The sequence below is a fragment of the Cherax quadricarinatus genome, chromosome 4 (genome assembly GCF_038502225.1).
Source record: "Cherax quadricarinatus isolate ZL_2023a chromosome 4, ASM3850222v1, whole genome shotgun sequence".
In the NCBI taxonomy this organism is placed as follows: Eukaryota; Metazoa; Arthropoda; class Malacostraca; order Decapoda; family Parastacidae; genus Cherax; species Cherax quadricarinatus.
The window spans coordinates 40,293,933-40,311,854 of record NC_091295.1 but is presented as its reverse complement, the minus strand read 5'-3'; the positions used below and the strand labels follow the sequence as shown (position 1 = coordinate 40,311,854).

At 49.6% G+C, this 17,922-nt stretch overlaps 2 protein-coding genes across 2 annotated transcripts in view; one reads left to right on the top strand and one right to left on the bottom strand.

The window, feature by feature from the left end:
* The window catches only part of LOC128684571 (mucin-5B-like), a 1,040,772-nt gene that overhangs the window by 656,591 nt on the left and 366,259 nt on the right, over window positions 1–17,922 (top strand). The gene's annotated exons all lie outside the window — the stretch shown is intronic.
* Window positions 1–17,922, bottom strand: part of LOC128684382 (uncharacterized) — a 620,161-nt gene that overhangs the window by 534,984 nt on the left and 67,255 nt on the right. Inside the window, exon 2 of the mRNA XM_070095925.1 lies at window positions 394–756. Coding sequence (XP_069952026.1) covers window positions 394–756 — 363 coding nt within the window. The remainder of the gene's footprint in view (window positions 1–393; window positions 757–17,922) is intronic.

The window sequence follows — 17,922 nt, the reverse complement described above, 5'->3', positions numbered from 1 at the left end:
AGAGGCGCTGTCTCACCTACTTCCCACCTGCCCCTACACGGGTGTGCCTCTCTACTCCTGTTTAACACATGTTCCCACATATGATCCTCCCCACACCTGTTTAACACGTGTTCCCACGTAGATTATCCTCCCCACACCTGCGTTTAACACTTGTTCCTACGCTTGTGCACCTCTCCACACGTGTTTAACAAATGTTTGTATTCTGGCGCACCTCTACACACGTGTTTATCACGTGTTCCTACGCTGATGCCCTTCTACACACGTGTTTACCACATGTTCGTAGACAGTTACACCTTTATACACCTGTTTTCTCACCATGAAACGCAGCCCATACGAGCTTAGAGGTTATAGTCATAGTAAGTAGAGGCAGGAAAACGCCAGTAGTGTACTTACCAGTCATTAGTTTGGCGTCCTTAGAGTAGGCACCCGCGCTGGAGAGCAGCGGCGAGGTGATTGGTCCGATGGGTGATGACGTCAGGGCCTGGGGGGCGTGGCCAGGACCTGGGAGGCTCACGGTTGGCTGGCGGGGCAGGAAGGGGAGGAGCGAGAAGGGGGAATCTCTTAGCAGATTGGTGGAGAGGCCGAGGGGCGGGGCGGGCCACAGGCGGGGGTGGTAGGGGAAGTGGAATGAGCCGCCCAGGGAGCCAGTGAGGGCGCCGCCCACCGACAGTGAGCTGCCTAGGCCGCCCATGGAGCTCTGGGAGACGAGGGGCGGTGGCGGTACTGGCAGGTTGAGCAGCGAGGAGCAGGACACACCTGTGCGAGGAATGATTTAACCTGAGTGTGGCATGATACATTAGTACAGGTGTTGAGTGGGTCGTGATACATCAGTACAGGTGTTGAGTATGTCATGATATATCAGTACAGGTGTTGTGTCATGATACATCAGTACAGGTGTTGAGTGAGTCATGATACATCAGTACAGGTGTTGAGTGTGTCATGATACACCAGTACAGGTGCTGAGTGTCATGATACATCAGTACAGGTGTTGTGTCATGATACATCAGTACAAGTATTGTCATGATACATTAGTAAAGGTATTGTGTCTTGATACATCAGTACAGGTGTTGAGTGTGTCATTATATGTCAGTACAGGTGTTGTGCCATGATATATCAGTACAGGTGTTGTCATGATACATCAGAACAGGTGATGAGTGTGTCATTATATGTCAGTACAGGTGTTGAGTGTGTCATGATGCATCAGTACAGGTGTTGATTGTGTCATGATACATCAGTACAGGTGTTGAGTGTGTCATGATACGTCAGTACAGGTGTTGAGTGTGTCATGATACATCAGTACAGGTGTTGTGCCATGATACATCAGTACAGGTGTTGTGTCATGATACATCAGTACAGGTGTTTTGTCATGATACATCAGTACAGGTGTTGTGCCATGATACATCAGTACAGGTATTGTCATGATACATCAGTACAGGTGTTGAGTGTCATGATACATCAGTACAGGTGTTGTGTCATGATACATCAGTACAGGTGTTGTGCCATGATACATCAGTACAGGTGTTGTGCCATGATACATCAGTACAGGTGTTGTGTCATGATACATCAGTAGAGGTGTTGTGCCATGATACATCAGTACAGGTGTTTTGTCATGATACATCAATACGGTGTTGTGCCATGATACATCAGTACAGGTATTGTCATGATACATCAGTACAGGTGTTGAGTGTCATGATACATCAGTACAGGTGTTGTGTCATGATACATCAGTACAGGTGTTTTGTCATGATACATCAGTACGGTGTTGTGCCATGATACATCAGTACAGGTATTGTCATGATACATCAGTACAGGTGTTGAGTGTCATGATACATCAGTACAGGTGTTGTGCCATGATACATCAGTACAGGTGTTGTGTCATGATACATCAGTACAGGTGTTGTGCCATGATACATCAGTACAGGTGTTGTGCCATGATACATCAGTACAGGTGTTGTGTCATGATACATCAGTACAGGTGTTGTGCCATGATACATCAGTACAGGTGTTTTGTCATGATACATCAGTACAGGTGTTGTGTCATGATACATTAGTGCAGGTGTTGTGCCATGATACATCAGTACAGGTATTGTGTCATGATACATCAGTACAGGTGTTGAGTGTGTCATGATACATCAGTACAGGTGTTGTGCCATGAAACATCAGTACAGGTGTTATGTCATGATACATCAGTACAGGTGTTGTGCCGTGATACATCAGTACAGATGTTGTGTCATGATTCATCAGTACAGGTGTTGTACCATGATATATCAGTACAGGTGTTGTGCCATGATACATCAGTACAGGTGTTGTGTCATGATACATCAGTACAGGTATTGTGCCATGATACATCAGTACAGGTGTTGTGTCATGATACATCAGTACAGGGGTTGTGCCATGATACATCAGTACAGGTGTTGTGTCTTGATACATCATTACAGGTGTTGTGAGATGATACATCAGTATAGGTGTTGTGTCATGATACATCAGTACAGGTGTTGTGCCATGATGCATCAGTACAGGTGTTGTGTCTAGATACATCAGTACAGGTGTTGTGTCATAATACATCAGTACAGGTGTTGTGTTATGATACATCAGTACAGATGTTGTGCCATGATACATCAGTACAGGTGTTGTGTTATGATACATCAGTACAGGTGTTGTGCCATGATACATCAGTACAGGTGTTGTGTCTAGATACATCAGTACAGGTGTTGTGTCATAATACATCAGTACAGGTGTTGTGTCATGATACATCAGTACAGGTTTTGTGCCATGATACGTCAGTACAGGTGTTGTGCCATGATACATCAGTACAGGTGTTGTGTTATGATACATCAGTACAGATGTTGTGCCATGATACATCAGTACAGGTGTTGTGTCTAGATACATCAGTACAGGTGTTGTGTCATAATACATCAGTACAGGTGTTGTGTCATGATACATCAGTACAGGTGTTGTGCCATGATACATCAGTACAGGTGTTGTGCCATGATACATCAGTACAGGTGTTGTGCCATGATACATCAGTACAGGTGTTGTGTCATGATACATCAGTACAGGTGTTGTGTCATGATACATCAGTACAGGTGTTGTGTCATGATACATCAGTACAGGTGTTGTACCATGATACATCAGTACAGATGTTGTGCCATGATACATTAGTACAGGTGTTGTGTCATGATACATCAGTACAGGTGTTGTGCTATGATACATCAGTACAGGTGTTGTCGGGATACATCAGTACAGGTGTTGTGCCATGATACATCAGTACAGGTGTTTTGTCATGATACATCAGTACAGGTGTTTTGTCATGATACATCAGTACAGGTGTTGTGTCATGATACATCAGTACAGGTGTTGTGTCATGATACATCAGCACAGGTGTTGTGCTATGATACATCAGTACAGGTGTTGTGCTATGATATATCAGTACAGGTGTTGTGCCATGATACATCAGTACAGGTGTTGTGTCATGATATATCAGTACAGGTGTTGTGCTATGATACATCAGTACAGGTGTTGTGCTATAATACATCAGTACAGGTGTTGTGCCATGATACATCAGTACAGGTGTTGTGCCATGATACAGCAGTACAGGTGTTGTGCCATGATACATCAGTACAGGTGCTGTGCCATTATACATCATTACAGGTGTTGTGTCATGGTACATCATTACAGGTGTTGTGCCATGATTCATCAGTACAGGTGTTGTGCCATGATACATCAGTACAGGTGTTGTGCCATGATACATCAGTACAGGTGTTGTGTCATGATACATCAGTACAGGTGTTGTGTCATGATACATCATTACAGGTGTTGTGCCATGATACATCAGTACAGGTGTTGTGCCATGATACATCAGTACAGGTGTTGTGCCATGATACATCAGTACAGGTGTTGTGTCATGATACATCATTACAGGTGTTGTGCCATGATACATCAGTACAGGTGTTGTGCCATGATACATCAGTACAGGTGTTCTGCCATGATACATCAGTACAGGTGTTGTGCCATGATACATCAGTACAGGTGTTGTGCCATGATACATCAGTACAGGTGTTGTGCCATGATACATCAGTACAGGTGTTGTGCCATGATACGTCAGTGCATGTCAACTTTCATATGTAATACCAGGACAAACACAAAATAACTTGATCTATCACTTACCCTGCCTTACCTAACTTAATCTATCACTTACCCTGCCTTACCTAACTTGATCTATCACTTACCCTGCCTTACCTATCTTGATCTATCACTTACCCTGCCTTACCTAACTTGATCTATCACTTACCCTGCCTTACCTAACTTGATCTATCACTTACCCTGCCTTACCTAACTTGATCTATCACTTACCCTGCCTTACCTAACTTGATCTATCACTTACCCTGCCTTACATATCTTGACCACTTACCCTGCCTTACCTAACTTGATCTATCACTTACCCTGCCTTACCTAACTTGATCTATCACTTACCCTGCCTTACCTAACTTGATCTATCACTTACCCTTCCTTACGTAATTGATCTATCACTTACCCTTCCTTACCTAACTTGATCTATCACTTACCCTGCCTTACCTAACTTGATCTATCACTTACCCTTCCTTACGTAATTGATCTATCACTTACCCTGCCTTACCTAACTTGATCTATCACTTACCCTTCCTTACGTAATTGATCTATCACTTACCCTGCCTTACCTAACTTGATCTATCACTTACCCTTCCTTACGTAATTGATCTATCACTTACCCTGCCTTACCTAACTTGATCTATCACTTACCCTGTCTTACCTAACTTGATCTATCACTTACCCTTCCTTACGTAATTGATCTATCACTTACCCTTCCTTACCTAACTTGATCTATCACTTACCCTGCCTTACCTAACTTGATCTATCACTTACCCTGCCTTACCTAACTTGATCTATCACTTACCCTGCCTTACCTAATTTGATCTATCACTTACCCTGCCTTACCTAACTTGATCTATCACTTACCCTGCCTTACCTAACTTGATCTATCACTTACCCTGCCTTACCCAACTTGATCTATCACTTACCCTGCCTTACCTAACTTTATCTATCACTTACCCTGCCTTACCTAACTTGATCTATCACTTACCCTGCCTTACCTAACTTGATCTATCACTTACCCTGCCTTACCTAACTTGATCTATCACTTACCCTTCCTTACGTAATTGATCTATCACTTACCCTTCCTTACCTAACTTGATCTATCACTTACCCTGCCTTACCTAACTTGATCTATCACTTACCCTGCCTTACCTAACTTGATCTATCACTTACCCTTCCTTACGCCTTACCCTAACTTGATCTATCACTTACCCTGCCTCACTTACCCTGCCTTACCTAACTTGATCTATCACTTACCCTTCCTTACCTAACTTGATCTACTTACCCTGCCTTACCTTACCTAACTTGATCTATCACTTACCCTGCTATCTTGATCTTCACTTACCCTTCCTTACGTAATTGATCCTTACCTAAACTTGATCTATCACTTACCCTGCCTTACCTAACTTGATCTATCACTTACCCTGCCTTACCTAACTTGATCTATCACTTACCCTTCCTTACCTAACTTGATCTATCACTTACCCTGCCTTACCTAACTTGATCTATCACTTACCCTGCCTTACCTAACTTGATCTATCACTTACCCTGCCTTACCTAACTTGATCTATCACTTACCCTTCCTTACGTAATTGATCTATCACTTACCCTTCCTTACCTAACTTGATCTATCACTTACCCTGCCTTACCTAACTTGATCTATCACTTACCCTGCCTTACCTAACTTGATCTATCACTTACCCTTCCTTACCTAACTTGATCTATCACTTACCCTGCCTTACCTAACTTGATCTATCACTTACCCTGCCTTACCTAACTTGATCTATCACTTACCCTTCCTTACGTAATTGATCTATCACTTACCCTTCCTTACCTAACTTGATCTATCACTTACCCTGCCTTACCTAACTTGATCTATCACTTACCCTGCTTACTTTGATCTATCACTTAACTTTGATCTATCACTTACCCTGCCTTACCTAACTTGATCTATCACTTACCCTGCCTTACCTAACTTGAGCTATCACTTACCCTGCCTTACCTAACTTGATCTATCACTTACCCTGCCTTACCTAACTTGATCTATCACTTACCCTTCCTTACCTAACTTGATCTATCACTTACCCTGCCTTACCTAACTTGATCTATCACTTACCCTGCCTTACCTAACTTGATCTATCACTTACCCTTACCTATCACTTACCCTTCCTTACGATCTTGATCTATCACTTACCCTGCCTTACCTAACTTGATCTATCACTTACCCTGCCTTACCTAACTTGATCTATCACTTACCCTGATCCACTTACCTAACTTGATCTATCACTTACCCTGCCTTACCTAACTTGATCTATCACTTACCCTGCCTTACCTAACTTGATCTATCACTTACCCTGCCTTACCTAACTTGATCTATCACTTACCCTGCCTTACCTAACTTGATCTATCACTTACCCTGCCTTACCTAACTTGATCTATCACTTACCCTGCCTTACCTAACTTGATCTATCACTTACCCTGCCTTACCTAACTTGATCTATCACTTACCCTGCCTTACCTAACTTGATCTATCACTTACCCTGCCTTACCTAACTTGATCTATCACTTACCCTGCTTAACCTAACTTGATCTATCACTTACCCTGCCTTACCTAACTTGATCTATCACTTACCCTGCCTTACCTAACTTGATCTATCACTTACCCTGCCTTACCTAACTTGATCTGTCACTTACCCTTCCTTACCTCACTTGATCTTACCCTGCCTTATAACTTGACTTACCCTGCCTTACCTAACTTGATCTGTCACTTACACCTAACTTGATCTATCACTTACCCTGCCTTACCTAACTTGAGCTATCACTTACCCTGCCTTACCTAACTTGATCTATCACTTACCCTGCCTTACCTAACTTGATCTGTCACTTACCCTTCCTTACCTAACTTGAGCTATCACTTACCCTGCCTTACCTAACTTGATCTGTCACTTACCCTGCCTTACCTAACTTGATCTGTCACTTACCCTGCCTTACCTAACTTGATCTATCACTTACCCTGCCTTACCTAACTTGAGCTATCACTTACCCTGTCTTACCTAACTTGATCTGTCACTTACCCTGCCTTACCTAACTTGATCTGTCACTTACCCTGCCTTACCTAACTCGATCTATCACTTACCCTGCCTTACCTAACTTGATCTATCACTTACCCTTCCTTACCTAACTTGATCTATCACTTACCCTGCCTTACCTAACTTGATCTATCACTTACCCTGCCTTACCTTACCTAACTTGATCTATCACTTACCCTGCTATCACTTACTTACCTGCCTTACCTAACTTGATCTATCACTTACCCTGCCTTACCTAACTTGATCTATCACTTACCCTGCCTTACCTAACTTGATCTATCACTTACCCTGCCTTACCTAACTTGATCTATCACTTACCCTGCCTTACCTAACTTGATCTATCACTTACCCTGCCTTACCTAACTTGATCTATCACTTACCCTGCCTTACCTAACTTGATCTATCACTTACCCTGCCTTACCTAACTTGATCTATCACTTACCCTGCCTTACCTAACTTGATCTATCACTTACCCTGCCTTACCTAACTTGATCTATCACTTACCCTGCCTTACCTAACTTGATCCAGCACTCACCTTGTTCTAGCACTTACCTTGTTCCAGCACTCACCCCGTCTGACCTAGCTGGGTAAATCCTGAGTCTAGATCCTCACTAACCCGCCAAGCTTGGGTAATGATTTCATACTTTTGATCTACATTAAGCTTACCTTAATTATTGAAGCTTAATTAAGCATTGGCAACCTGACTTGTTCAGAGGAACACTGCCTAATGAACTCGTCTGATCCTGCTCTCTCTTTTTTTCAACACGCACTCAAATGTCTCTTTTTTTCAAATTTCCGTTGATGGGGCGATGTAAATTCGCTCTTGGATAAGATCATTTAGACAGCTTACACTTAGAGAATGTTGAAATAACAGCAGATTGGGCGACGAGACTAGTAAATTTTTCCTCAGCAGGATTTCCCATATCTAGATACTTTAAAATACTGTGTGATCTATACAGTAATAATAATGATAGTGTATATCTTGGTTCTTGTAAGTACTTTTGGTAGACGGCTCAGTACAGTTGAGTAGCGTGTTCGGGGACTACCAGACAGAGGATCGAGCCTTCACCTCTCACATGCATATTAAAATATATACGATGCTAGTGACGTTCTTAACATATTGTTATGTTAAGGTGCTGGTCCAGTCTTTCAAGAGAGAACTTTGATGACAGTGGAGTGCTCTCTAGATTATAGGAAGAGGAGCTACCCTTCCTTTTGGGTTACCTCCCATATATGCAGTAATATATATATATATATATATATATATATATATATATATATATATATATATATATATATATATATATATATATATATCCTGCAACTACTTGACTCGCAGCACAGTGTGCTAACCACTGGACCATGTCGGCCTGTTAAGACTCATTCAGCTAGGTACATTTCTGTATATCATAGGAATGTTAGCCTGGGCCTCAACGGTCTGCGAAGTTCGAGTCCCAACCCTTTTGTGATTCGTTTCCGATCTCGTTGTTGTGATTTATTGAGTCATGTCAGTATGACAGGTCAGGTGTACAAAACCCAGCTGTTGCCTCATATACATATTAGTCTTCCACCAACAACAACAGTCTTTGTGATCAAATAAAACTCTTCCTTCAGTAAGTTACGTCAGTATGAGGGAAGACATTGTGGAATAAGGGGAGACACTGAGGTAAGGAGTGAAGGGAGACGCAGGTAAGGAGTGTGGGGAGACACAGGTAAGGATTGAAGGGAGACACAGGTAAGGATTGAGGGGAGACACAGGTAAGGATTGAGGGGAGACACAGGTAAGGATTGAGGGGAAACACAGGTAAGGAGTGAGGGGAGTTACAGGTAAGGAATGAGGAGAGACACAGGTAAGGAGTGAGGGGAGACACAGGTAAGGAGTGAGGGGAGTCACAGGTAAGGAATGAGGGGAGACACAGGTAAGGATTGAGGGGAGCCACAGGTAGAGTGAGGGGAGACACAGGTAAGGAGTGAGGGGAGACACAGGTAAGGAGTGAGAGGAGACACAGGTAAGGAGTGAGGGGAGACACAGGTAAGGAGTAAGGGGAGACACATAAGGAGTGAGGGGGAGACAGGTAAGGAGTGAGGGGAGACAGGTAAGGAGTGAGGGGGAGCCACAGGTAAGGAATGAGGGGAGACACAGGTAAGGAGTGAGGGGGAGACAGGTAAGGAGTGAGGGAGAGACATAGGTAAGGAGTGAGGGGGAGACACAGGTAAGGAGTGAGGGGAGACACAGGTAAGGAATGAGGGGGAGACCCAGGTAAGGAGTGAGGGGGAGACAGGTAAGGAATGACGAGGAGAGACAGGTAAGGAGTGAGGGGAGACAGGTAAGGAGTGAGGGGGAGACAGGTAAGGAGTTAGGGGGAGACAGGTAAGGAGTGAGGGGGAGAGACAGGTAAGGAGTGAGGGGGAGAGACAGGTAAGGAGTGGGGGAGACACAGGTAAGGAATGAGGGAATACACAGGTAAGGAATGAGGGGAGACACAGTTAAGGAGTGAGGGGAAACACAGGTAAGGAGTGAGGGGGAGACAGGTAATGAGTGAGGGGAGATACAGGTAAGGAGTGAGGGGGAGACAGGTAAGGAGCGAGGGGGAGACAGGTAAGGAGTAAGGGGCAGAGACAGGTAAGGAGTGAGGGGAGACAGGTAAGGAGTGAGGGGAAACACAGGTAAGGAGTGAGGGGGAGAGACAGGTAAGGAGTGAGTGGAGACAGGTAAGGAGTGAGGGGAGACACAGGTAAGGAGTGAGGGGAGACAGGTAAGGAGTGAGGGGAAACACAGATAAGGAGTGAGGGGGAGACAGGTAAGGAGTGAGGGGAGACACAGGTAAGGAGTGAGGGGAAGCCACAGGTAAGGAATGAGGGGAGACACAGGTAAGGAGTGAGGGGGAGACACAGGTAAGGAGTGAGGGGGAGACACAGGTAAGGAGTGAGGGGAGACACAGGTAAGGAATGAGGGGCAGACACAGGTAAGGAGTGAGGGGAGACAGGTAAGGAGTGAGGGGGAGAGACAGGTAAGGAGTGAGGGGGAGACAGGTAAGGAGTGAGGGGGAGACAGGTAAGGAGTGAGGGGGAGACATGTAAGGAGTGAGGGGAGAGAGACAGGTAAGGGGTGAGGGGGAGAGACAGATAAGGAGTGGGGGAGACACAGGTAAGGAGTGAGGGGAGACACAGGTACGGAGTGAGGGGGAGACAGGTAAGGAGTGAGGTGGAGAGACAGGTAAGGAGTGAGGGGGAGACAGGTAAGGAGTGAGGGGGAGACAGGTAAGGAGTGAGGGGGAGAGACAGATAAGGAGTAAGGGGAGACAGGTAAGGGGTGAGGGGAGACACAGGTAAGGAGTGAGGGGGAGACACAGGTAAGGAGTGAGGGGGAGACAGGTAAGGAGTGAGGGGAGACACAGGTAAGGAGTGAGGGGGAGAGACAGGTAAGGAGAGAGGGGGAGAGACAGGTAAGGAGTGAGTGTAGACGCAGGTAAGGAGTGAGGGGGAGAGACTGACAGAACTTGGAGACAAGGTAGAGTCCTAAGGTATGTGTGGGAATACTAAGTAATCTCTCTCCTACACTCCCCTACTGTCTGTTGATGCTTCTGAACTGCTTCTCATCCAAGGAATTGTAGCTACCCTTCCAGTGCCAAGGATGGATAAAATCTACCTCAAATTCCTTTAGCACTGTGTAACCCCTGAGAGTTTACCAGTTCTTAGTAATAATAATAATAATAATAATAATAATAATAATAATAATAATTAATAATATTATTACACAAGTAACTCGCACGTAGGAGACAGAAGCTTATGACGACATTTCGGTCTTACTTGGACCATTTACTAGCACAAAACAGTAAGAGAGCCAGTATATATAAGCGAGGGGGACAGGGACGGGACCTAGAGAGACAGAAAAAGAAGTAATGATAGTCAATGTGAGTGTTTGTGTGTGTAAAACATCTGTTATGGATACTTCATGAAACACCCAGCACCACTCTGCAATAATTGTCAGGTCGCACTGTCAGTCCACCATATCTTAATAGATTTTCCTGATGTCTACCATCGGGTACACAGGTTACTCTTCTGACGTCTGCACCGCACCAACACTCTCACTGACCTCCTCGCTGAAAGTCCCAGCCTGGACTCAGACTCTCCCTATGACTTTTGGATAAAAACTAATGTATAGTACCATCTTTAACTGAAATTCTGCTCTTGCACACACCCCTACCTCCACACACCCCTACCTCCACACAACCCTACCTCCACACACCCCTACCTCCACACACCCCTACTTCCACACACCCCTACCTCCACACACCCCTACCTCCACACACCCTTACCTCCACACACCCTTACCTCCACACACCCGTACCTCCACACACCCCTACCTCCACACACCCCTACCTCCACACACCCCTACCTCCACACACCCCTACCTCCACACACCCCTACCTCCACACACCCCTACCTCCACACACCCCTACCTCCACACACCGTTACCTCCACACACCCCTACCTCCACACACCCCTACCTCCACACACCCCTACCTCCACACACGCCTACCTCCACACACCCCTACCTCCACACACCCCTACCTCCACACACCCCTACCTTCGCACACCCCTACCTCCACACACTCCTACATCCACACACCCATACCTCCACACACCCGTACCTCCACACACCCCTATCTTCACACACCCCTTCCTCCACACACCCCTAACTCCACACACCCCTACCTCCACACACCCCTACCTTCACACACCCCTACCTTCACACACTCCCACTTCCAAATACCCCCTATCTCCAAACACTCCCACCTCCACACACCCCTTCCTGCATATACCCCTACCTCCACACACTCTCACCTCCACACACACACTCCCACCACTCCCACCTTCACACACCCCTACCTCCACACACTCCCACTTCCAAACACCCCCTATCTCCACACACTCCCACCTCCACACACCCCTACCTTCACACACCCCTACCTCCACACACTCCCACTTCCAAACACCCCCTATCTCCACACACTCCCACCTCCACACACCCCTACCTGCATACACCCCTACCTCCACACACTCTCACCTCCACACACACACTCCCACCACTCCCACCTCCACACACTCTCACCTCCACACACTCCCACCTCCACACACTCCGACATCCACACACTCTCACCTCCACACACTCCCACATCCACACACTCTCACCTCCACACACTCCCACCTCCACACACACTCACCTCCACACACTCCCACCTCCACACACTCCCACCTCCATACACTCTCACCTCCACACACTCCCACCTCCACAAACTCTCACCTCCACACACACTCACCTCCACACACTCCCACATCCACACACTCTCACCTCCACACACTCACACATCCACACACTCTCACCTCCACACACTCTCACCTCCACACACTCTCACCTCCACACACTCTCACCCACACACACTCTCACCTCCACACACTCTCACCTCCACACACTCCCACATCCACACACTCTCACCTCCACACACTCCCACCTCCACACACTCACCTCCACACACTCCCACCTCCTCACACTCCCACCTCCACACACTCCCACCTCCACACACTCCCACCTCCACACACTCCCACCTCCACACACTCTCACCTCCACACACTCTCACCTCCACACACTCCCACCTCCACACACTCCCACCTCCATACACTCAGACCTCCACACACTCTCACCTCCACACACTTCCACCTCCACACACACTCCCACCTCCAAACACACCCACCTCTACACACTCCCACCTCCACACACTCCCACCTCCACACACTCTCACTTCCACACACTCCCACCTCCACACATTCTCACCTCCACACACTCCCACCTCCACACACACTCCCACCTCCACACACTCCCACCTCCAAACACTCCCACCTCCACACACTCCCACCTCCACACACTCCCACCTCCACACACTCCCACATCCACACACTCTCACCTCCACTCACTCCCACATCCACACACTCCCACCTCCACACTCTCCTACCTCCACACACTCTCACCTCCACACACTCCCACCTCCACACACTCCCACCTCCACATACTCTCACCTCCACACACTCCCACCTCCACACACCTCCACACACTCTCACCTCCACACACTCCCACCTCCACACACTCCCACCTCCACACACTCCCACATCCACACACTCCCACCTCCACACACTCCCACCTCCACACACTCCCACCTCCACACACTCTCACCTCCACACACTCCCACCTCCACACACTCCCACCTCCACACACTCTCACCTCCACACACTCCCACCTCCACACACTCTCACCTCCACACACTCTCACCTCCACACACTCCCACTTCCACACACTCTCACCTCCACACACTCCACACCACACACTCTCACCCACACACACTCTCACCTCCACACACTCTCACCTCCACACACTCTCACCTCCAAACACTCTCACCTCCACACACTCTCACCTCCAAACACTCTCACCTCCACACACTCTCACCTCCAAACACTCACCTCCACCTCCACACACTCTCCACACACTCTCCACACACTCTCACCTCCACACACTCTCACCTCCACACACTCTCACCTCCACACACTCTCACTTCCACACACTCAGACCTCACACTCTCACACACACTCTCACCTCCACACACTCTCACCTCCATACACTCTCACCTCCACACACTCCCACCTCCACACACTCGCACCTCCACACACTCTCACCTCCACACACTCCCCTCCACACACTCCCACCTCCACACACTCCCACCTCCACACACTCTCACCTCCACACACTCCCCTCCACACACTCTCACCACTCCACCTCCACTCCCACCTCCACACTCTCACCTCCACACACTCTCACCTCCACACACTCCCACCTCCACACACTCCCACCTCCATACACTCAGCTCCACACACTCTCACCTCCACACACTCCACCTCCACACACTCTCCCTCCACACACTCTCACACACACTCCACCTCCACACACTCTCACACACACTCCCACCTCCACACACTCTCACCTCCACACACTCCCACCTCCACACACTCTCTCACCTCCAAACACTCCCACCTCCACACACTCCACCTCCACACACTCCCACCTCCACACACTCCCACATCCACACACTCTCACCTCCACTCACTCCCACATCCACACACTCCACACACTCCCACCTCCACACACTCCCACCTCCACACTCTCACCTCCACCTCCACACACTCTCACCTCCACACACTCCCACCTCCACACACTCCCACCTCCACACACTCACACCTCCACACACTCTCACCTCCACACACTCTCACCTCCACACACTCCCACCTCCAAACACTCACCTCCACACACTCTCACCTCCAAACACTCTCACTTCCACTCACTCCCACCTCCACACACACTCCCACCTCCAAACACTCCCACCTCCACACACTCCCACCTCCACACACTCCCACCTCCAAACACTCTCACACTCCACACCCTCTCACCTCCACACACTCCCACCTCCACACACTCCCACCTCCACACACTCCCACCTCCACACACACTCCCACCTCCACACACTCCCACCTCCACACACTCCCACCTCCACACACTCCCACATCCACACACTCTCACCTCCACACACTCACACCTCCACACACTCCCACCTCCACACTCTCCTACCTCCACACACTCTCACCTCCACACACTCCCACCTCCACACACTCCCACCTCCACACACTCTCACTTCCACACACTCCCACCTCCACACACTCTCCACACACTCTCACCTCCAGACACTCCCACCTCCACACACTCTCACCTCCACACACTCTCACCTCCACACACTCCCACCTCCACACACTCCCACCTCCACACACTCCCACCTCCACACACTCGCACCTCCACACACTCCCACCTCCACACACTCCCACCTCCACACACTCTCACCTCCACACACTCTCACCTCCACACACTCTCACCTCCACACACTCTCACCTCCACACACTCTCACCTCCACACACTCTCACCTCCACACACTCTCACCTCCACACACTCTCACCTCCACACACTCTCACCTCCACACACTCTCACCTCCACACACTCTCACCTCCACACACTCTCACCTCCACACACTCTCACCTCCACACACTCTCACCTCCACACACTCTCACCTCCACACACTCTCACCTCCACACACTCTCACCTCCACACACTCTCACCTCCACACACTCTCACCTCCACACACTCTCACTTCCACACACTCTCACCCACACACTCTCACCTCCACACACTCTCACCTCCACACACTCTCACCTCCACACACTCTCACCTCCACACACTCTCACCTCCACACACTCTCACCTCCACACACTCTCACATCCACACATCCGCACACTCTCACCTCCACACACTCCCACCTCCACACACTCGCACCTCCACACACTCCCACCTCCACACACAACCACCTCCACACACTCTCACCTCCACACACTCCCACCTCCACACACTCCACACACTCACACTCCCACCTCGACACACTCCCACCTCCACACACTCCCACCTCCACACACTCTCACCTCCACACACATCCACCTCCACACACCTCCACACACTCTCTCACCTCCACACACTCCCACTTCCACACACTCTCACCTCCACACACCTCCACACACTCTCACACTTCTCACACACACTCCACACACTCCACCTCCACACTCTCACACACACTTCCACACACTCTCACCTCCACACACTCCCCCCTCCAACACTCCCACCTCCAACACTCCCACCTCCACACACTCTCACCTTCACACACTCCCACCTCCACACACTCCCACATCCACACCCTCTCACCTCCACACACTCCCACCTCCACACACTCTCACCTCCACACACTCCCACCTATACACACTCCCACCTCCACACACTCCCACATCCACACCTTTACTCCCACCTCCACACACTCTCACCTCCACACGCTCCCACTTCCACACACTCCCACCTCCACGCACACTCCCACCTCCACACACCCCCACCTCCACACGCTCCCACCTCCACACACTCCCACCTCCACACACACCCACCTCTACACACACTCACCTCCACACACACTCCCGCCTCCACACACCCCCACCTCCACACGCTCCCACCTCCAAACACTCCCACCTCCATACACTCCCACCTCCACACACTCCCACCTCCACACACTCCCACCTCCACACACTCTCACCTCCACACACTCCCACCTTTACACACTCCCACCTCCACACACTCCCACCTCCACACGCTCCCACCTCCACACACTCCCACCTCCACGCACATTCCCACCTCCACACACCCCCACCTCCACACGCTCTCACCTCCACACACTCCCACCTCCATACACTCCCACCTTCATACACTCTCACCTCCACACACTCCCACCTCCCCACACTCCCACCTCCACACAATCTCACCTCCACACACTCCCACCTCCACACACTCCCACATCCACACACTCACCTCCACACACTCCCACCTCCACACACTCTCACCTCCACACACTCCCACCTCCACACACTCTCACCTCCACACACTCCCACCTCCACACACTCCCACCTCCATACACTCTCACCTCCACACACTCCCACCTCCACACACTCCCACCTCCACACACTCTCACCTCCACACACTCCCACCTCCACACATTCCCACCTCCATACACTCTCACCTCCACACACTCCCACCTCCACACACTCTCACCTCCACACACACTCACCTCCACACACTCCCACATCCACACACTCTCACCTCCACACACTCACACATCCACACACTCTCACCTCCACACACTCCCACCTCCACACACTCTCACCTCCACACACTCTCACCCCCACACACTCCCACATCCACACACTCTCCACATCCCACATCCACACTCACCTCCACACACTCTCCCACATCCACACACTCTCACCTCCACACACTTCCACCTCCACACACACCCAACTCCACACACTCTCACCTCCATACACTCCCACATCCACACACTCTCACCTCCACACACTCCCACCTCCACACATTCTCACCCCCACACACTCCCACCTCCACACACCCCCATCTCCACAGACTCTCACCTCCTTACACTCTCACCTCCACACACTCCCACCTCCACACACTCCCACCTCCACACACTCCCACCTCCATACACTCCCACCTCCACACTACCCTCCTCACACCTCCCTCCTCCACCTCCCTCCTCCACACTCCCACCTCCACCTCCCACCTCCACCTCTCCTCCACCTCATCCCCACCTCCACACCATCCACCTCCTCCTCCACCTCCTCCTCCACCTCCCACTTCCCACCCCTCCTCCACCTCCACACCTCCCTCCTTCCACCTCCTCCACCTCCATTCTCCCACCTCCACCTCCCCATCTCCCTCCCACCTCCACACACTTCCTCTCCTCCCACCTCCTGCCCATCTCACCTCCCACCTCCAGCCTCCTCCACCTCCTGCCCACCTCCTACACCACTCCCTCACCTCCACACCTCTCCCCACCTTCCACACCTCCCACCTCCACCTCACCTCCTCATCACCACCCTTCCTCCCCACCTCCACACCTCCCACCTCCTGCCTCTCACCCTCCTCACCTCCACCTCCCACCTCCACACCTCTCCCACCTCCTCCACCTCCCACCTCCACTCTCCCACCTCCAGACCTTCCCAC